This window comes from Centruroides vittatus, unplaced genomic scaffold, assembly GCF_030686945.1.
Source record: "Centruroides vittatus isolate TY-2023 unplaced genomic scaffold, ASM3068694v2 contig_1427, whole genome shotgun sequence".
NCBI lineage: Eukaryota > Metazoa > Arthropoda > Arachnida > Scorpiones > Buthidae > Centruroides > Centruroides vittatus.
In genome coordinates, this window is record NW_027120893.1 from 1290986 (window position 1) to 1314655 (window position 23670).

Consider the following 23670-nt stretch of genomic DNA (forward strand, 5'->3'; position numbering starts at 1 on the left):
ACTCTACTTCGTATTACAGATCTAACTGCCACCTAATAACTAAAATTTTTATAAAAATAAAAACAGAAAAAAAATTAATTGTTCTGTTTAATTTCATTAATTAATTAATGAAACGTCGAAATATACACAATTAAAATTTTCAAAAATATATAAATAAATAAATATGTTAATAAATACACATTTTTATTTTGTTTCATATTTGATTCTTTTTGCCGGCACTAAGAGAGTTTTTTAATCATATCCATCACGAATTCGGTCAACCCAATAACGAGGGAGGGCTGATAATGAGGGGCAAAACTCAATATAACGTGACAAATCTCTTATGAAAATTCCTAAGGTTCTCGACCCGTGCTCGAACCTGGGATCTGCAGAACCGTAAGCTGACGCTTTTATTCGCCTGCCAATGATACGGAAGCTCTGTCTTCCCGTGTCATTGGCAGGCGACTAGCAGAAACAAATTTGCCCGCACGGCAACCGCTACACGTCCTGCCATTAGCACCTGAACATGGGACGACCAAACGGCCGAGGCCAAGGCGTCAGTCAATCTTTGGCATTTGTTCCCCCTCCCGAGATCGAAATTGGGTAATCGGAAAACTTCAGGGATTTTTCATGGCGGTTTGTCGAGCTCTTGCCCCATCACCCTATTATACGACTAGCATTTTGTGTGGATATAGTTTAAATTGCCAATCACCAGAAATCAAAGTACCATTCCTCTAATTAAGACGTCAGGCCAGAAGTCTGAACCATTCGTAAATACACAAAAATTACTTTCAGACAATTCCGTAACGACTGAGGAAAAAAAATAAATGACGGGCACAAAAAACTTACGTCATCAAACATTTACCGTCCCCCCGCTGTCAGCAATTGTCAGATACGAACGTATCCCTCTCTCCATAAATTGCTGACTTAATACTTGAATGATCCAACATTATTCGCTTTATTTTAAAATAAATTTAATCTTTGTTATAGTATTTAAAAGAGTGGTATAAACGAAAACGAAGACTCGTGGCTCAGTATATGAACTCATACAACAAAAATTATATTTATTCAAGCAAAAGCTTCGTTGAATCAACAATAATTCATATTGATAAAAATATCAAATAAAAGAAATAATAATAATGGTAAATTTTTAAAAAATGTTTATTTATAAAAACAAATTATCCTTATCAATTAACAAACTTCTATTATTTATTTGGGATTTCTATAAATCGTTCGCCTTATACGGGTTCCATTACAAAATTATTTAATACTCCATTACAAAATTTAACAATAGAAAAATACTGTATTTCATTTATTTCATCACATACGTTATTTTTTATGTCATTTATTTGATTTAACTGTTCAATATTTTATTTCCAAGAGGATAAATTAAATTTTAAGTGGACTTAAATTCTTTTATCTACTTTAATTTTTCTTACTTCCTTTTTAGGATCTCAAGTATAATAGAACTAATATATAAAAGTATAAATGAAATTATTAATGTACGTTTTTAAACGAAAATACGTAGCTACTTGTAAATGTGAAAAAATTAAAAGATCAATATAAATTCAATTAAAAATAATTATAAAAAATCGATTAATTTTTCTTGATACTGAATTAATTAACACATACTTTAGTATGACTTAATTATATAAATTAAATAGAAATTTATCGTTAACATATTTAATTGTTTTAATATGTTTTTATAATTATTGACGGCCGGATGACCGAGGCGGTTAAGGCGTCAATAAAGTATACGTTAATTATACTTTATTGTGTATTCGAAAGGAGATGTGGGCGAGTCGTCTTCCGAAATTTTTTATCGGTGTAAGTCCTGGATACGTCGGGCCAGGCATCGCAATCCATTCGCCCAATTGTATGCCTAGTCGAACCTAGGATGGATGTTTTTTCTTTGGTTTCTTTCCGTCCTGTGGGCACTAAGACGGTCTTTTAGTCAAGCTCCTCGTGAGTTTGGCCAGGGTCCACAATGGGGCAGCCGGGTGATATGGGGGACGGAATCCAACATATCCAAGACAGACAATCCCCGACAAATTCCTCGGGTTTTTCGACCCGTTCAGACTCATTCATTTTCTGGTTTCCCAGAGCGCGTTAACCGCTCGCATCCGGCCGTCTCTGCGTGCTTATAGATATTAAGAGAGCCGTTTTTTCATACCCATCGTGGGTGACAACCGGTTGGCTCAGCAGTTAAGGTTGCAGTCTACCGCTCTGAAAAATCCGGGAATGATTCCGGATAAGTCGAAAAACCCCTGGAATTATTCTGTAGGTACTACGTCTGGATATATCAGGACTCCATCACCACCCAGCCTCTTTATTGTGGGTCTGGTCGAATCTATAATGCGCTTCCCCTATAATCTCTTAAAAAAGCCATCTTAGTGCTCACAGAGCGAAAAAAAATACAAGATAGGAATTGCCAAAAAATAAAAAAATATTTCATTGACTTTAAAAAATGTTTTAAAAAAACTATTTAAAACTGATGCTTTTGATAATTAAAATAAATAATTAAACAATATTAGGTTCATTTAGAGTATTTTGCAGTAAGATATATGGCGCTTCATTCTCGTTCGTTGTCATTTTCATTCGGTAGGGTGGTGTTACGCATGGATACATTAGATGTAAACAGGATTAAAATACCATCGTTATTTTAATTTGTGATAAGTTTTATATATATATATTTGCGAAGTAATCACTTTGGATGTTAATTAATTATTTGAATATGATTAAAATTTAATAAAATTTATTTTAAGTAAGAAATGGCGAGTTCTATCGAATCTATAAATGATGCTTCAGGAAATAATGTGTCTGCTAATGAAACGGAAGAAGAAAATGCTGAAAGTGATACGAAAAAAACTATTGTTGCCGAAACTGTGAGTGCCGACAATAGTCAAACTGTCACTACTGCTGATAAAAGTTATTCGAGACTTTGTGGATATTTAAATAAATTTAAATCGAAAGGAATTATCAAGACATTCAGACGTCGTTGGTTTGTTTTCTCTGAAAATACTTGTAGATTATATTATTACCGCTCACCAAATGACTCGTTGTCTTTAGGAGAAATTGATATAAGTAGGGCAACATTCCATTTCGATCCGACTAATAAGGAAAAACCAGGATTGTTTAGTATACAGTAAGTATCAGATGTTTTATTAAACAAAATATAATTATGTTGCTTTTATTCATATAATCTGTCAGATCCGTGTTGATTTATTTCCACTACAGGCTAAGCCGTTGAGGTTGTTTTTTTTTATTAAAGAATATTGCTGAATAATTAGCATTTAATGTTTAGCTGTTTCGGCTTGCAAAAGGCAAGATATGTTTAAAAACATTTATTACTTGAGAATTATAGATTTAACGGTTAATGTTACTCTAGGTATCGAGATGGTGGCTCATCTTCAATCCCAGCAATCAGAAGAAAAAAAACAGTGGGGACGCATGTTCTAACCTAACCTAACCTATTCTAATACAGTAGAGCATCGATTATCCGATCCCCGATTAACCAACTTATTGGTTAACCGACCACGTTCTAGTCGGCAAAATCAAATGTCCGCTAGTGATGTGGCGCTGCAATATTTGGTTATGTCTTGGCTACTTTAATATTATTTTTGTTAAATTTTTGCATGTTTTAGCTGGCAGCACTGGCTCGACCATGAAAGAGAGGCTAGTATTTAAACCAGGCCTAATACACTATACTAATAATGTATTTTTTCATACTTTTCGGTTATTCGACTTTTCAGTTATCCAACCAACCCCAGTCCCCAATTAAGTCGGATAATCGATGCTCTACTGTAATTATGGCAATTTATTAGAATAGGTTAGGTTAGGTTAGGTTAGAATGTGCGTCCCCACTGTTCCCTGTCTTCTGATTGCTGGGATCGGAGACGAGTTGCCATCTTTGATACCTAGGGTAACATTAACTGATTTAACAAATGATGACAATATTAGATTGAATGTAATAATTTTATAGAATTGATTTTAAGGTGCAAAATTATGGTCGAAAAGGGGAAGAAAGGTTCTGGAAAAAATATGCAAAATGGTGCCGACGGAATGCATTTATTCGGGTCTAAACTAGTTACACAAACATTCTTAATCCAACACTAGCAAATCATAAAGTAAATGTATTTAGGAGGTACACATGACATCTACGTAGAAAAATATTAACACTGTCTATTAATGAAAAATATTAACACTTGTAACTCACCGTCTTCGGAAACAACAATAGGTTACATAATAATGAGGCAAGTACCAGACCAGGACTTTATTTAAAACTAATAATTTCCACAAACCACAGACAATATCAAAATCTTGTACAGCTTTCTCATAATAAAGAAAACGTTTTATCTCCTCCTCAAGCTATAAATAGTGTACAGCCAAACACAATTTCCTCGAACTTATCACTGACGTTTACCACCTTGGTCACCTGAAGCTCTCTCTCCTTTTGGTCCTGGCTGTTCCGCTTTTAATTGTTCATCCAGTGTAGCTCCGCACTGTCTAATTTACATAGGATGATGTTCCAGGATCGGGCAACGATGCAAACTAAGTTAAAAATTTTTGTTTTTTTTTGTTCTTTTGGTCATTGGTGCTTGGGAGTTTGTCCGTAACAACAAAAAAAAGGAACCAAGAAAAAGAAAAGAACAAAATAAAAATAACGCCCCAAAACAAGAATTAATGATCGGACATTGACTCCTTTACACCCCTCCCCTCTTAAAAAAAAAGAAATACTGGATATTTCTTTTATAGGGTTTGAAAAATATTATATACCAGTAAGGGTGCCCGTCCTGGTGCCGTAATATTGGTAATAAAGCTGTTGTTGTAGATATTTGTCGATGAGGAGGAGATTTACAGTTTCCTAACATCGATGATTGACAATAAATTGTAACCATTATCGGTGCTATTGTTTTCTTTATTCATTTCTTAGACCTCCGTTTGGCAGTCTGTCGGTAGTCTATTTTCTTTCGGGGCCGGAGTCGTCGGGGTGCTGGTGACGTCTGATCAAGAGGAACTGGTGATACGGTTGGAAATAAGTTGTATTTCTTAAGGTTTGATATATGATGTCGTCCATGTTTGGCTCCTGTAGCGGGGTCCTGTAGTTCGTAGACTAATGGCGATATCACCTTGGAAATTTCATAAGGTCCAGACCATTTCGGGGCAAATTTTGCACTAAAACGTTTGGGAGAACAAGAAATTGGATGAGTTTTTAATAATACAGGTGTACCCACCTTATATGAGAGTGGCTGCCGTCTTAGATTATACGTTCTTTCTTGTTGGCGTTGAGCCTTTCTTATGTTTCTCTGTGCTTGTTCTAGAATCTTTTGAAGTTCGTCATATTTTTCTTCTACACTTTGAGGTTGGTTAGGCAGATTTATGAGACGATCCCAAGGAAGTGTTATGTCTCTGCCGAGGTGTAATTTCGAGGGTGTAAATTTCGTAGAATCTTGTACACTGGTACGTACAGCAAGAGCTAACTTCTGGAGGTGTAGATCCCAATCCCTATGGTTTTTCTTTACGTATGCTGCGATCATTCTGCCTAAGGTTCTATTCACTCGCTCCGTGAAGTTCGACTGTGGGTGATAAGGAGTAGTTAATATGTGGTTTATAGCTAGTTTCTCACATACCTCACTCATAAGTCTTGAGATGAATTGGGGTCCGTTGTCGGATACTAGATTTTTCGGCATGCCGTATCGGCAACAAAATTCATTAACAAAACAATTTACAACAGTAGGTGCTGTAATGTCTTTTAGTGGGAATAATTCCACCCATTTGCTAAAGTAATCAACTATTACGAGCATATAGGCATTACCTCTTTTAGATCTAGGATATGGTCCTACTATGTCAATACCTACTTTCTCCCCTGGCTCTGACGTTTTCGTACTTTGCAGGAACCCTGCAGGTTTTTGTTGTATCCATTTAGTAGTTTGGCAGGTGTGGCAGCTGGATACATATTGTTTAATCTCCTTATTCATACCGGGCCAATAACATCTTTGCCCGATTTTTTTGACCGTTTTTCTCGATCCGAGGTGCCCTGCCGTCGGATGATCATGTAATTCATTTAATACTGCAGGCCTGAGTGCCTTTGGAATTACGGGTCGCGGGCATCCTCTGTCGTTCTTCCTACGATGGTAATGTAATAAATCATCAATAATTTCATAGTGTCGTGACTTACCAATTAATTCGGATGCCAGTTTTGGATCTGAGGGTAAATCCCCCTCCTGTAAGTATTTATACAACTCTTTCCATTCGGCGTCGTTTCGCTGTGCCTGGATTATTTCCTCTCTATTAGTTATACTCACGATGGTTAATAACTTCGTAGAAAGATCCGTTTCCTTTACATTGTCCGCTTCGAGTGGTAAGCGAGATAAAGCATCCGGAAGCTGGTTATCTTTGCCACCCCTGTGTCTAATAGAAAAGTTAAATTCTTGTAGGCGTAATGCCCACCTCATTAGCCTACCTGAAAGATTTTTCGAACTCTGTAGCCATCGCAGAGCTGCGTGATCGGTAACTACCGTGAAGTCCGTCCCATCAAGGTATTCGCGGAACTTTTCCACAGCCCAAACGATGGCGAGGCATTCCAATTCGGTTGTTGTATAATTTCTCTCAGCTTTCTGAAGGGTTCGGCTTGCATAGGCTATGGGGCGGTCTTGACAGAGGACAGCTCCAAGTCCTACGGTGCTGGCATCGGTGTAGAGTACAAATGGGACGTTGGGTTCAGGTAGCTGTAAAACAGGAGCAGTTATAAGGTGCTCTTTTAATAATTGGAAGGATTTCTCACAGTCGGGACTCCAATTCCATTTGATACGTTTTCGTCGCAGACAGTACAGTGGTTCGGCTATAGTTGCATAATGTGGAATAAAGCGGCTGTACCAACTACACATACCTAAAAACGTGCTTAGCTGCTTCGTGTTGTTAGGTTGTGGAAATTGTCTGACTGCTTCCACCTTACCTTGGTCTGTGGACAACCCTTTTTCAGTTACATGGAACCCTAAGTAATGTACATCGGGTCGACAAAAATGACTTTTGGTTAGTTTGATTGTCAGGCCTGCCTCCGACAGTCGCCGCAGAACGTTCTCAAGGTGTTGAAGGTGGTCTGAAAAGGTAGACGAGTAGATAATTATGTCATCTAAATATACCTCGCAATAGCGGGACCTCATTCCATTCAGGATTTTATTCATCAGGCGTTGAAAAGTTGCCGGTGCGTTTTTTAATCCGAATGGCATTACTAAAAACTCGTAGAGTCCTTCGCTAGTAATGAAGCTTGTCTTGGCCCTATCGCCCTCTTTTACCGGTACTTGCCAGTACCCTGACGACAAATCCAGTGTAGTAATGAATTTGGCCTTTTTTAGCGACTTCAACAAATCTGAAATGATAGGTAAAGGAAATCTATCTGTTACTGTTATACTATTTAACTTACGATAATCTACACACAGTCTCCAGTCTCCCGTCTTCTTCTTCACCATCACTACAGGCGACGCCCATGGCGAATTGGAAGGTCTGATTATCCCTTCTTTTAGCATTTCTGCTATTTGCCTTTGCATTTCTTTTTGCTTTACAGGCGAATACCTATACGGTCTGCTCGAAACTGGAGGGGCATCCCCCGTCTCGATGGCATGTTCTACGTAGTTGGTGAGTCCAGGGTGGTCACTAAAAATATGTGAGAATTTATTCAAAACAGTTTTTAGTTTTGTTAACTCTTCTCCTTTCAATGGCGTCTGCAATTCCTTTAAGTTGTATTTAATCCCTACCCCTGTCTCGGGGATAGTAATTTCCATTTCTGAGTTACTAAAATCCAACACTGCCTTATATTTCTGTAGGAAGTCTCTTCCGAGCAGGCATGGAAGTAAAAGTCCGTCAATCACAACGAGTTCATGGGACAATAAGGTGCCATTTAATCGAAGGTTGGCCACAAATCTGCCCTTTGTTTTATAATACCTGCCCTTTATGGCTAATTTAATATCAGGGCCTGGGCGAAGAATTATCCCCGGGGATTTTCGAATAATTTGGCGCCATATGTCCGCACTTATTAACGAATGGTCCGCACCAGTGTCAATTCTAGCACTAGTCATTATATCGTTAATAATCAATGTTAGTCCTGGTAAGTTTGTTTTAGTTTTTAGTATTAGCCCCAGTTGAGAGGATTTTTCATACCTCGAGGACCAAGCCCCCCTTCTTGGCCTCGGTATTAGTTTAACTTCCGGGTTCCCCTTTTACCTTGGTCCTGTATAGGGTCAGACGTTTTCGGAACTGTTTGGTATCCGGCTCGCTTATTTTGGGGGCAGTTCCTTGAATAATGCCCAGTAATTCCACAAGTATAACATCGTACCGGAACTCTATGGGTCGTCTGAGGCTTTCTTTCCGCACTAAGGGGTTGAGTTAGTGCGCGTTCAGGTAAACTTTCTCTCGAATTATCGGTTCGTTCCGCAGATCGGTGACTGGTCGGCTTTCTCCGAAATTCGTACTCCTTGGCAGTTCGCACTAAGTCATTAATAGAATAACAATGTCTAATTTCTAGATACTCACGTAAATTTAAAGGCATTTGAGTCGTTATACATTGGACGATTTCTTCGTCCCTGGAGTAGGGTTTCCACGCACGGTACAGCTGAACAGTGTCCCAAATGTACTGTTCGACACCAGACATACCATCATACGATTGGCTGAATAATTTCTTTGCTAGAGCGACTTCGTCTGTAAGAGGAGAATACAATTCTTTAAGTAAATGGGAAAAGAGAGGCCAGCTATTACCTACTCTTTTCCGTCCATCGTTTCTCCACCATTTAGCTGGAGAACCCTCTAATAAGAAGGCGGCTGTATCAACCCAACGATTAGCTGAGACCTGATTAACGAAAAAATATTGTTCCATATCTTGGATAAAGTCGGCCGCCGGGTATTCAGATGTCCCGTTAAATGTTTTAGATGGCGTAGGTTGAGCATTGACAATCACCACCGAGGTATTTGGTGTCACTGGTGGGAGGGGAGTAGATGTACCTGTTGGCGGCCTATTGGGAATGCTTCCCCCCGGACTGGTTTGGCTCACTTCCCTGGGATCGGGTCGGTTCTCGGCTGGCGGCTCCGCCTGCTTAAAAGATAAGGCAGAAGCGATACTTGCCATGCTTTGCGTCAGTGCAGCGACTTGCTGCGATAACGTTGTCAGCTGGTTTTGTAAAGTCCTGAACTCTTCACGAGTAATGGAATCTTCCTTAGACATTATTTTCTCGTCCACACAAAACAATTACACTAGCGGTTCGATCTGAAATAAACTCAAAAAGAACTTTCTTATGACCAATAAAGGTCCCTGTTCGGGCGCCAGTTATGTAACTCACCGTTTTCGGAAACAACAATAGGTTACATAATAATGAGGCAAGTACCAGACCAGGACTTTATTTAAAACTAATAATTTCCACAAACCACAGACAATATCAAAATCTTGTACAGCTTTCTCATAATAAAGAAAACGTTTTATCTCCTCCTCAAGCTATAAATAGTGTACAGCCAAACACAATTTCCTCAAACTTATCACTGACGTTTACCACCTTGGTCACCTGAAGCTCTCTCTCCTTTTGGTCCTGGCTGTTCCGCTTTTAATTGTTCATCCAGTGTAGCTCCGCACTGTCTAATTTACATAGGATGATGTTCCAGGATCGGGCAACGATGCAAACTAAGTTAAAAATTTTTGTTTTTTTTTTTTGTTCTTTTGGTCATTGGTGCTTGGGAGTTTGTCCGTAACAACAAAAAAAAGGAACCAAGAAAAAGAAAAGAACAAAATAAAAATAACGCCCCAAAACAAGAATTAATGATCGGACATTGACTCCTTTACACACTATAGACAGTGTTAATATTTTTCTTGAACTTTTTGGCATTGCAAGAAGCAATTTTGAACATTTACTCGGTTTTAAATGATTTGTTATATTGGATTAAGCACATTTCTATGTTTTTAAGTTTTTGAAAGTAAGTCACTGGTGTTTTAAGCTCGGGAGATCTTTGTTTGTGCAGAAACTCTGTTCAACATAACTGAAATCAATGGAGTATATCTTGTAAGCACTTGGAATTGGAGTTCGGTTGAAGTTGAAAAAGTTTGCACATCCGGATTTCTCCTCAAATTTAATTCAAATTTGGCTTTGGCAAATCCATCAAGGTTGTCACTCTTAGTCATCAATATCTTCCTCTGTTCCTCCTCCTCTGTATCTTCTTCCAAATTCTGAATCATATCAGGCAAGTACCAGCACTTATAGCAATTTAACGGTGATTATTATTTTAAAAAAAAATTGTTAGGCTTAACATTGATGAAAATTCAACGCGAAGTAGGTTAATAGCGATATACTGATATGCTTATTACATGGGATATACTAATATACTAATACACTATACTAATAATGTATTTTTTCATACTTTTCGGTTATCCGTTTTTTCAGTTATCCGACCAACCTCAGTCCCCAATTGAGTCGGATAATTGATGCTCTACTGTACTCCACCAGGTTTGACAGAGAATTGTGGTAGATGAAGCCCAGTGACTTCTTGGTACAAAACTTAATGATTAGGGGTTTTTACAAGAATCTTCTTCAGAGCAGCAATGAAGTCATTTACTCTATTCCTCTCTGATATCTTTATCAATACAGTGTAGTTCATATGCAATACATGTCACATGATTGAGGTTGGGGTACATGGTCTTTACTTGTTGGAAAGTATATAGTGTGCTTGATCACTCACCATAAGACTGACTTTTTCATATTATATATTCCTGATCACAGATTCATGCATGAATCATTGAATGACTGCATTAAAGTTCGAAGAAAAAAGCTGAAGAAAGCTATTGAAGGAAAATCTAACACATAATTAAGAATAAATCATGAATATAGAACAGTAAGATGCTAACTATAATTTTCAGAAAACTGGACCAACATTTGCTATTTTTTCTAGGCCTAACTGTTTGAAATTTAACATATTTGCTTATGGTCCCAAATAGAATGTGTTGGATATAATAGGAATACTCCATTATTGAAAATCTGCAAAATTTAGAGTTAGCCACTTATAGGTCTATATCTATAAAATTAAGAAATCACATAAAATTAATATTAAATTGTCTAATGTTGCTATCTGATAGTGTGGTTCTCTATTTTTTCTTTTTTTTTTTTTTTGTAAGTAAAAAATGACACTATATGCAGTGTTGTCAAGAGGGTAGTGGGAGGTAAGGATTTTTTCTGATCACAGAGAAAACTTAGGAACTCGTAGCAGTTCTTACCCCTATAAAATTAATGTTATTTTTACTTACAAAAAATAAAATCTTTAAGACTGCTTTTTATTAATAAAAAAAAAACATTTTATGTACTTCATGTGTTCAAAAAAATAAAAAAAATGGCTAAAGGGCTCCAATAAGAGGTAAAAAAAGATTTACTCTAACCCTTTTCTCTATACCAGCACTTGATTGCCCTGACGTTATATGTTTTGTGACAAATTTCTTGTAATTATAAACTAGCTGAAATGAAACAGTAAACTATAAAATTTTTAATTAATGATTCTGTCCACTACAAATTATTAGTGAACTTGTAAAAATAAGCTTTTATTCATTCAACAATGTATAACAATAATAAAGGTACAGATCATGTATACAAAAACTGAATTGGAGAAAGCTAAAGATGAAGTATGCATATACTGTACATTTCTTGGTGGTTGTTTTGGAAAAAAATTGTGAATATGTATGAGCTCCAAGATGCTCTTGGTGACATAAAAAGGAAAAATTGTTTGATAAGTTTTTAATTGCAATTTAAAATTGGCATATAACTATCAAATCGCTTAATCCACACTCATCAAATTAATTTTTAAACAATTTTGTGCATTTAATCTGTGGATTATCTGTACATAAGTATGCTAAGTAATATACTTTTTTTCATATTGTAGATACTAAGAGGATCTTTTTTTCAGACTCAGGAAGTTCAGCTAAGTCCATAGTGGGGCAGCCAGATGGTGAGGGCAACCTATCTGGGACCAAACTACCTCCCTGAAAAATTTTTGGGATGTTTTGACCTGCCCAGATTTGATACTAGGTTCTCCACAGTAGTAGATTGTGCATTGACTACCTTTGGCTATCTGGTCTGCTGTAGATGAGTTTTACTTCATCAGTGGTCACTATTTTATTAGTATTTTGAAGATTTTCTAGAATATAGTAGCCAGAAAAATAAAATTAATAATAAGATTATGGTTACAAGTTGTAATACAGAATTATCATACAGAAAATCTGAGATATATTTTAAAACTTTTAAAATTCCTTTTTACACTTAATTTTTTAAAAAGTGGACATAATATTTGAAGATTCAAGAAAATATTTTTAATAAAACTAGCCAGAACCAGTTAAATATCGTATTTGGTTTGATTATAATATGACTTGCCAATTAGTTCAATGTTATGGTCATTAGAATTCTAAATTGCATTCATATCAGAGAAAATTTCTAAATACAGTCGACTCCACATAAGTCGACACCCGGATAACTCGTCACTCGTCGGTTACGTAGTAAATTTTTTGTGGTCCCGGCCGACTTACATAGGCATTAATGTTATTAAGCTTAAAAAACTCAGTTTACTTGACATCATTTAACTCTTCACCACTGGATAAATCAACATACTTTTTCTGTTTCACACTTTTTAGAATGCTGATAAGTCGACTCCCCTTCTGAAAAAATGAGTTTACACCATACAATAAGCTGTGTGGTGTGAACTTATTTTTCAGGGGGGAGTCGACTTATCAGAATTCTATAAAGTATGTTGATTTATCCAGTGGTGATGAGTTAAATGATGTCAAGTAAACCGAGTTTTTTAAGCTTAATAACATTATTGCCTATGTAAGTCAGCCGGGACCACAGAAAATTGACTAATTAACCTACGGTGACAAGTTATCCGGGTGTCGACTTATGCGGAGTCGACTGTATTTTCATAAATGCTATTCATGTCTTCTTTCTTAACTTTACAAAATCCACTTGTGAAAGGAATAAAGATTTTTGAAATTATTAACAAAATTTGAGAAATAAATTTATTTAAAATTCAGACTTTTTGTTTTAAATCAGTTTATAATTTTTACATATTACATTTTGAATATCTCAATAAATACAATATTTTTAATAGAAAATTTATTAGGCCGCAATTTGAAAAAGTTATGGACCTATAAATTCCCACTATTGTCCATCTGTCTTTCCTTAAACTAAAGAATGATGTTAGATACATGAAAGTCAAGACCAGATATAGAAAGATAAGGGGCAGGAGGCTCCAACTAACTATATACAAACTTCTGATGCAAACCAGAAGTCACATTATTTCAATTCAAAATATTTTTCCTTGAAAGGAGGTAGATGATTGGCACAACTCCATTGCTAATGGAAAAGTATGATGTACAGGGGCAAGACACTACTAATTTGAGGTGGCGAGCATATATTTTAAATGAAATAAATTAAAAATATGATTAAAAATTGCAGCCTAGCATTGTGGTGATGTCACAATAAATAATTGCTCGTTTTCATCTATTTTTGTGAATATCCTAATATTTTTTAAAGATTTCATTCTGGACAGAGCTGCTTCACAAAGTATTATTATCCAAGGATTATTATTGTTTATGCCTGCACAATTATAGTCTGATCAATTTTTTTTCTGTTATAGGGTAGATGTACCAGTTTTGGCCAGTGTACCAGTTCTGGTCAGAAAACAAATTTAACTTAAAAATATAATCACCACATATTCAAATCTGTCCAATGAAACAAACTTTTATTGTTAACTGTTCACACAGTTAACAATAAAAGTATGTTTCATTTGTGATTATATTTTTAAGTTAAATTTGTTTTCTGGCCAGAACTGGTACTACACTGGCCAAAACTGGTACATCTACCCCTATAAATATGGTTTTCAAATTGTGATTATTAATTTTTTTTCAGTTGAATATGTGGGGATAATGTTGTTTGAAATTTATATTTGTAAATTTAAGATGAAATAGACATTTTAAATACTTGATTTTATTTATATTGTGATAAAATTAATCATGCTAGAGTAATACAAAATGATCTTCTTGGCCGATCAGGATGAAAAATCTTTATTTTGAATTTTTCCTTTGTTTTAAGTTGGATCTTACAAAGTTATTTGCATTTCTAATGGAAATTTTCTGATTCTCTTAATAATCTTGGATAGAAATATATGAAAGAGAATAATAATGTATTAATAATTAATTTCAATAGTTTTTTTTACTTTACTCTTTCCACTCTGGAGCTCTAAGAAGGTCTTTTCTCCATACATCGTGGGTTTGGCTAGATCTACAATAGGATAGGCCAGCTGGAAAGGGACAGGAATAGACTTCCCATAAAAAATTTCTGAGACTTTTCACCTGTCTGGATTTGGTTGAGTTCCCAGAGGTTCTCAACCAAATTTCCCAGAGGATTTGGTTGAGTTCCCATTCTTTAACTGCCTCAGCTATCTGGTCTTCAATTTCAATAGATTATAACAGGCATGGGCAAATGCGGCTCTTGCTGAAAGTGTTAATTTCTGTTTTTTATTATTATTTTTACAATTTTATTTTTATAATTTTGTGAAAATATGTTTATTTAAAAAATTCAATATTTGTTTTATATTATATAATAAAATCGCGCGCATTACCATACTATCTGCCACGACAGTACAGAACTGCAGCTCCCATGCATTTTGCAAAACCTACATTTTGGCTCCCACTGAACTCTTGCTTGCCCACCCCTGGATTATAAGTTTTTCAAATAGTTAACAAATAAGTAATATTTTAACAGAATTTTTAACTTAAGATAGAATTGAAAGAAGACAACCTTGAGGAGTAATTTTAAAATATGTTTCATCATTACATTTTAAATTATATGAAATCAGCTACATTTATTCTGTTGAGTTTCATCAAAGAAAGTTTATATAAATTTTTCTTATTTTACACTATTATATTTTGAAATTACAGAGCAATTTTTAAACCAAAAGAAGTCAGTTTTACATTTTCAATGCTGATTTTCATTTATTTGTATTGAAATGTTTAATCGTTAAAAATAAAAAATTAATAAATGATAGATAGAAAAATAAAATGAGTTTGCAAATTGATCGTAATTTTTATTATTTCACTATTCATAATTAGGTACTATTTGAATGCATAAGTATTGCATACATTAATTAATAAAATACAGTAGAGCATCGATTATTCGACCCCCGATCAACCGTCACATCGGTTAACCGACCCGCGTTCTATTCGGCAAATTCAAATGTCGGCTAGTGATGTGGTGCTACAATATTTAGCTATGTCTTGGCTACTTTAATATTATTTTTGTTAAATTTTTTGCGTGTTTTAGCTGGCAACACTGGCTTGAACATGAAAGGGAAGCTAGTATTTAAACCAGGCCTAATATACTATACTAATAATATATTTTTTCATACTTTTTGGTTATCCGACTTTTCAGTTATCCGACCAACCCCAGTCCCCAATTAAGTCGGATAATCGATGCTCTACTCTATTTGCAAGATATAATAATTTTGATATTTAGAATAGAATATTAAAATTATTAAGAAAATAAAGAAAATAGAACAAAAATTATTCGTAATATATATTTCTGGAATTTATTATTTAATCAGTGATTTTTCCACTGATTAAACAATATGTAAATTGAAGGTAAAAATATTTAAAACAGTTAATTAGAATTAGTATAAATGTTTGTTATTAATTATCATTGACACTTTTTTATATTTGTTTTTTAATATTTATTTTGTATAGTCAATTAGCTTGCAAAGTTTTTTTTCTCTGAAAGTGTTGTAAAAGTATAAGTATACAAGGTAGCTTCAAAAAGTTCCTGGAATTATGCTGGGTTAGTCAATTAAAGATAATGAAAAAGGAAACATGTAATGCATGTCTTAGCTAAACATATCAGGAATCTGTACTCTGCTGCAATGATGACAACAGTTACCATTCATGTAGGTTGTGTTAGTGAGACATCATGAAACAGTGTCTGGCAAAAATGTGTGGAAGAACAACATGCAAATATCAAATTTTATGTGTTATTGGGAGAAAAAACCCTTTGAGATCTTGAAGATGCTTCAAGATGCCTGTTGAATCTGCCATGAAACATTCTCAAGTTTATGACTGGCAAAAACGCTTTTGTGAGGGACGACAAGATATCACTGATGATTTGTGAAGTGGTCATCCGTTGACATTGTCTGAGAAGAAAGTGTTGATTGTACCAAGATTGTGAGGTTGGACAGACAGCAGTCAATTGAGCATATTGCCAATACAGCTGGAATTTTGGTTGGAAGTTGTCATTCCATCCTTCATGATCAATTGAATATGCATCATGTTTGCCAACACACAGTGCCATGAATGCTCATGGTGGACCGCGTGCAATTTTTATCTCTTCCCCTGGTTGAAAGATGCCTTCAAAGAATTCCACTTCAAGAATGTGGATGAGGTATACAGAGTGCAACATCTGCATTGTAGGCACTGTTGTGAGACTGCTTCCAAGAATGTATACCAGCATTGGCAAAAGTCTGAAGGACAATACTTTGAAGGACACGTTGGTTGTTTTGTCAATTGTACTTTTGAGTAATAAACCGATTCCAGGAGCTTTTTGACACTACCTTGTATATATAATGTGTATAGTGTCTAATTAAATCAGGGACTACACGTGTGAAATAATGGACAAAATTGGTTTCTTATAGGCCTAACATTTAACACACTCGACGTTTTTGTTTTCTTTGGGTTTTTTTTAAATTCTACGTTTAGGGTGTTCCTATCTGCATTGAGATATCAATGCATTAATGCAATCCATTTTAAAAATCCAGTGATGAGTTGCTTAACTTTCCTGGCAATATTTGGTGCACCATCTGATGTTATGTTTTATTTAAAAAGCTTTTTATATTTAACTATACTTTATTATTTAACTATTATAAAATGGAAAAAGCTTAATTTTGAGGATAGGGATGGATTTTATAAAAAACTGTAAATGTTAATAATGAGTAAAATCGTCATTAAGTTTGACCCAACTGGAGATAAACACCTTGACTTCTAAGCACCAAAATTTAGTAGCATGAATTTCCCTAATACACAAACCTCCCTGCAAAATTTCAGAAATTTTCGACAAAAAGCGCAGGAGTTTTTAAGCTTCAAAGTGGGTGAACAAAATCCTGCCCCATACACAGTAACACCCATATACAGAAATTATCCCTTAATTTTTTTTTTTTTTTGTATTTCTCGATGTTTCATGGTCCTTTGAGTCCAAAATTGTAAAAATGTTTTTGGGAGGTTCATTTTTTGACCGATTGACATACTTTTTTTTTGTTATATATAACAGCCCGGGAAGTAAAAATAACAATTTTCTAATTATTTTGATAGGTTCAATCGAAACAAATTTGGAATGTAGTGGGCAAGAAACTTTTCAAAGAAACTTTTAAATAAATTTATAAATCCATAATGTAATCATAATTTTGATATAGTTGATTTAAAAGCTTCTTGACCTGGTTATATTGATGTCTTCTATGTGAGCATCAAATTGCTATAATGGACTTTATCATACAGGAAAAATGGCAATATTGTGTAAAAATAGACTTTAAACGATCAGAATATGCGTTTCGGGTATTATACCCCTTTACAGGATATCTGGTAGTACAAAATATAGACTCAAATTATGCTATTTTTACAATATTATACATTTAGAATAATCATTATGGTATAATAACAATTATAATTAGAATAATATAGTCTTATGACGTAATAATTACCTGATATTTAAACTGAAAATTTGTTTGATACTTTAAAGTATTACGGAATAACATCATGTTATCTTATACATATACGTGTATATGATTGGGAGTAAACTACAGGCATATCTCCACTGTACTGTTGTTACAGACAAACTGCTTAGAAAATGATATTTACATAGGCCAGTTTTATTGCAGTAGTGTTAAAAGTTACCATATGCCGTCAAACTGTAAACCTTTGTTTAAATTTATTCTATTATTTAAGGGAATTTTTATTATTTTGAGATGTTCATGTAGTTTCCTTTTAATACAATTTTTTTTTTTAAGAATTTTACAATACTTATTAGAGATTCACAGCCTTTAACAGAGCAATGTATAACAACAGCCGACTTATTATACAGTAGGCCTAGTTGTATTTAATAGCACGGAGAAATTTTTGGTATAATTTTCCTGCAAATCCGATTCTATGTAAAAGGAATCTGAGATGAGCAAAAATTATTGCGGATTCGTCACAATGCCAGGCTGCAATTTTAATCAATCTCAAATCAGTAGTGTGTTGCCCTTGTACATCATAGTTTACCTGATGACAACAGTCATGCCGCTCATCTATGTAACTGCATTTCAGTACAGTGGCTAGAATAATGTAGTGTGTCAATTGAGCTTTGGGTGGTGTCTATTATCCGGATGCTTACCGCTAGGAGGGCTGCAATCAGCAGCAATGCTAAGAAGGCTTCGAGAGGTCGTTAGACGAACTATCATCAAGAATTATTCATACATTTTAATGTTTTTAAAATTTACTTTCTAGTTAATGTAATTACGAATTGACGTGTAAACTAAGAAAATCGAGTCCTAATACTTGTAAAAACATATTTATAAAGTAGCATGAATCCAGTCAAAACAATCATGTACAAAGCATATTTGTTTTAAATACATATCTTTATTTATGCTAGCTAACATATATCAGACCTCTCCATAAGTATAAATAATACATACAAATGAAAATACTGTTTAAGAAATTACAAAAATGAATAAAAATAGTGTAACATTCGATCACTATAATATAATCACAGTTTTGCATTTTTTACTTCAAATATCTGCATTATAGCAGCATTCAATGACAAAGTCATAATCAGACCAGAAATGCAACATTGAAAACATTGTTTTAAAAAATATGAATTCTTATTATTGTGAACATAAAGATGTCTTAACTGACTGGTCAACATAAACATCGATTAATAGCGAGGTTGAGACCGAAATTTTGAACGCGAAAATGTGTACGTCGGACTTTTGGCGCTGCTTTCCTGTAAGCCTAGAAGTTTGACAATGGCGTTTGGAAAGTCAGTGGAATCATGCTCGACATTCCAAACACCATTGTCAAACTTCTAGGCTTACAGGAAAGCGGTGCCGAACGTCTGATGTACATGTTTTCATGTTTAAAACTTCAGCCTCAACCTCGCTAATAAGACGTTTGAATATTGGTGATTTGCTTTTTGTCCTTATGTTACAATATGAATCTTTGAGTGCTAAGTTTTAGCTCTATGGAAGACACTGTTGACGTTGTCGGAGTAATCACAGAAGTGGGTAGATGCAGGTTTATGATGATGATAGTATACGGCTGTAGAGGGACTAGGGTTTATACAAAAACCGACTTATTAAAAAACCGGTGTTTGAATATCAACTTTTCTACGAAACCGGTTTTCGAATTCCCTCCCCCCTCAAAATGGAAATAAGGAATGTTTACAAATTATTTTAAAACTTTTTAATTTATTTAATATTTATAACATTTCAAAAATATAACAAAATAAAATGACCAACGTCTATACAAAACAAAAAAGAAAAAAAAAAGGAAATTCTAGATTATCACATTAAACTATAAAATTTACTCCATAGAAAACCATAAAGAAAAGGGATAATAATGAATGCCTACAAAATATTTTATTTCTTATTTTTCCTAATAAAATATGATTTTAGAAAGCAAAGAACTTCTATAGATCTATTGCTAACTGTGTCCTTATTTTGCATAGAAAATTGCCAGAAATAGAAAAAACTCTCATTTGCTACTGATCTGGATTTTAATCGTCTTTAAAGCATTAAATAATAATTATAAATTTTTTGTTTTTCTGTTTGTACCCTCTAATACTAAAAACTTCTTTTAGTGTCTTAGGGCTGGACGAAGTCACTTCAGGTTCTTGGGAGATATTTATGTATTGATTTTTCCATAGATTTTTTAAAGCTATGGCTTGATTTTCTTCTTTGCCACTTTTTCATCATCGCAGTCATCTTCTATAGAATAATTTAGATATAATCTCGATAATATTTGTCCAGATAACTTAATGATATCAGGTTTTGCAGCTAGTGGAAGAAATGTGCTAGACTACTTTGTCCAAACGGTCTGTGGATTTTGTAAAGGAGAATTGGCACTAATCCCGTTGTCTTCTCTCTTGAATTTGTACCTCTACAGCATGTAACAACTTGAAACTTATTTCAGTTTTCAAATTTTTCAATTCACATAACAGAAATTCAAATATGCCTTCGCTTGTTAATAAATAGGACAACAAGATGCAAGCTCTGTCGTCCTAAGGCATCAGCTACTAAACCTATTGGTCTTTAAACTTTAAGGAGCTCTACAATTTTACAATACTCTACTTTGTTCAACGTGTTAGAAGCACCGATGTCATTCAAAGCTAAAACAACACATTCTTTTAAGTGTGCAAATCTTTCTGTCATTTTTCCATTGTTGAAAGATTGTAGGGTGAATTGGACACTTTTTAGGTATAGGGGGATTTTTTTGTTTTTGTAGTTAGTTTTATGAAACTTAGTATTTAACAATATTCCCACTTTATGTCAGAGACAATTTTGTGCCAAAATGTTGATGATTTTAATCAAATAATTAATTAATTTATATGTTTAAGTCTAGACTCAGTTTTTTAGTTGGGAAACCCCAGTTTTCAAATTATATAAATTTCTTCAAAAAACTGGTTTTTCAAAACCAACAAACCCTAAGAGGGACAGACAGCAACCGTCCCTCTTCAGCCATATTTGTTACAATTTGGTGGGTTTACAGGTGTCTACAAAGTATAAGCAGTTTTTCATTACAAAATTTTGGGTTTATGATTAAAATAGTTCAAAATTACATTTTTATACATACATAAAAGGAATTGTACATTCTATTTTGTTGCTGATGCATGGATGACTCACCAACGACTCTAACATTGGGTCTGAATCTTCTCTGACGTTTTCTATTTTCTTTCTTCTTCCTGTTTTAGTGTTTTTAGTTTCAGCAGATAATAAGAATTGTCTAACTGACCTATTTACTGATGGTTTTACTTGGCTATAATACTGGATAACCTGCAAATTTCATTGGCACTTTCCATTCAATTAAAACTTTTTCACCATTAACAATATGCTTCCAACTTCAAATTATAAAACGTTCCTCAAAGTGGAGTTCATACACACTTTGTGCCACGGTTCCAATGTAAGGTTGTCTGTTAACGCATTTTCCCATGTTTTGCTACAATCATCGTTTTAGGTATGGCGAAAAGAGTTTTTTTTCAGGGTAGGAACGGTATCCAGACTTAGAAAATGACACAAAACAGGTGCTGGGGGTTCTAGGTTTTTTCTTTTTATTTCCCTAATTCATTTAAATACTTAATGTAATAAATATAATTTACGGTATTACACTTTCTGTGTCGCTAGCGGGTAACTCCAATTGCTTGAAAAGATTTATTAGCATTACCAAGGTCTATAAACATAAGGTCAAGACACGATACCGTGATGCATCGCGGCAGTCGCCATGCTAGGGCACTTTTGGTGTGTATGGTGTTTCTAAAGTGAAACTGGTTGTTTGTTTCTTTCGATCTCAATTAGTTGTTTTGAAAAGACTATTTCAGATTTCTGCAAAACAGTCTTTTCAAATAAGAATGTTGTAATAGTACTAACAAAGACTATTTTGAGAACAAACATCCTTCGGGTCTAATAAATTCACATCTGTAAAATTTAGAAAAAAAATACAAGTACAGAAAATTAAGTATAATGAAAGTACAGAACATTTCATGTCTTGACCGTGCAGTGCTTGGTACTTGGTTGGAGCTCTGGAAATTTATAAAGCTCAAGAGCCCCTTTTCCGTAACGCACATTAATCTTGTCAAAGATTCATAAATAGTCCGTTCCCTTTTCTAAGTAAATACTGTAGATTGGTCCCTGCGCATTTTTTTAGAGCCTGAATAAAATTAGTGAAATGAGCTATTGAATCTACAATTCAATAGCTGACCAGTACAGTATAAAGAAAGTAACCAATGACTGTATCCATTTCCAGTGAATAAACTCTTTTGGCATTTAGTTTTAGGTAGTGATATATGAATGTAGTTTCTGAAAAGCTTTGGTTAAATGACTGTATGACATTTGCAAAAATCGTCAATTGTAAAAGATGATTTAATAAAAACAAAAGTCAATGGACCAAAACTCTTAAATTTCTGCCAAGTTTGAAAATTATTTCGAAGTAAATACCATCATAATATCTGAATTTGTGGATTCAGAGTTAAAATAATCAAAAATGAATGAAATAACAAATAATATAGCGATACAATTGATATTTGATCAACATTAAATGCAGAATCGTCTACAACAGTCACAGTTCATTATGTTGTATTAAACATTAACAACTGGAATCAGGATCATCAAAAGGGAATCAGTGATTTTTCCCGTGTCCGGAGAAAACTTGTGGGTCCGTAGTGGTTACCACCCTTATAAATTAACATTATTAGTTTGGTTTAGTTGGTTACGCTACACATGGGCAATTTTTTGAGGTGGATGCTCTGGGGATGACTTTTACGGGAAACTGTCCCAGATTTAGGTATTACAAATGTGAAGAAAACCCAGAACCACTTGGCCAGCTTGTTGGCGAGGTGCATCAGTGTTCAGTAGTTTTATCTACTAGGACACCGGTGGGCTAAATTAATTAGTCTTAAAGATTTTGTTTTATGTTATCTTTAACAAAAAACAAAATCTTTAAGACTGCCATTCGTTAATAAATAAACAGTTTTTATTTATTTTATATGTTCAAAAAATGGAAAAAAGAGGGTCTCTACCCCTGTTCCGTACCAAGCTTTTGATTACCTTGGCACAAAGCCATGTTTCAAAATATAATCAATGCTTTCAGAAACTGACACTAGTAAATATTTTCTAAAATCATTGTTATGAGAGAAAATAGCATAACTTAAAAATATCCAATAACATTGATAAATTGCATCTTTTCTAAAATTTTCATTTATAGATTTTCGTTGTTAGTTAGGAATTTCAAGTTTATTGTGACATAAAAATATTATTGCAAAATCATGCTTATATAATATGAATTGATCAAACCGGCTATCATTGCATAAGCGTGACAATGAGTGAACATATTTTGTGAAGTAGCTCTGTCCAAAACAAAATCTTTTAAAAATAGGCTATTAGAATAAAATATATGAAATTATTAAGAATATTTTTACAAAAAAATGTGCATTATTATTAGATTTTAATGTGTTTAAATAGTTTTTTAGAGTTTTTTTATAGCAGTTTCTTTGCGCAATGTTTCTCTGACACATCAGCAAAAGTTTTGCAGGTTTTCTTTAATATTAAAATGCTGTTATTGAAAATTAATACGGCAATGCTTTAATATAGTATAAGCGTACAGAAGAAAATTTGAGAATTAATTTAGCACTTTTTAAAGTACTGTACATTTCAAATAAAAGTAATTTGTTAGAATCATTTATATCAATATGGAATATTGCAATTTATTTTTGTGGATTAATTTATTCCAAACAATAAAAATATTGTTGAAAGTTAGTAAAAGTAGTTTAACAAATACTGTTATATTTTCTGACGTGTCTTTTGTAATAGTGTTTGATTATAAAAAATCTTAAAATTTAAAAAATGACGTGAATTACAGTTTGAACTGGAAGTTCATAAATAGTTAATTGAGGCCTC

General features: G+C 34.0%; 1 protein-coding gene across 2 annotated transcripts in view; it reads left to right on the plus strand.

Moving 5' to 3' along the window:
• The first annotated feature begins 2570 nt into the window (after positions 1-2570).
• The window catches only part of LOC136968294 (TBC1 domain family member 2B-like), a 107953-nt gene continuing 86853 nt past the window's right edge, over positions 2571-23670 (plus strand). For both annotated transcript variants that reach the window (XM_067262295.1, XM_067262296.1), the window contains exon 1: positions 2571-3124. In XM_067262295.1, the coding sequence (XP_067118396.1) occupies positions 2751-3124 (374 nt within the window). In that variant the 5' untranslated portion in view covers positions 2571-2750. The remainder of the gene's footprint in view (positions 3125-23670) is intronic.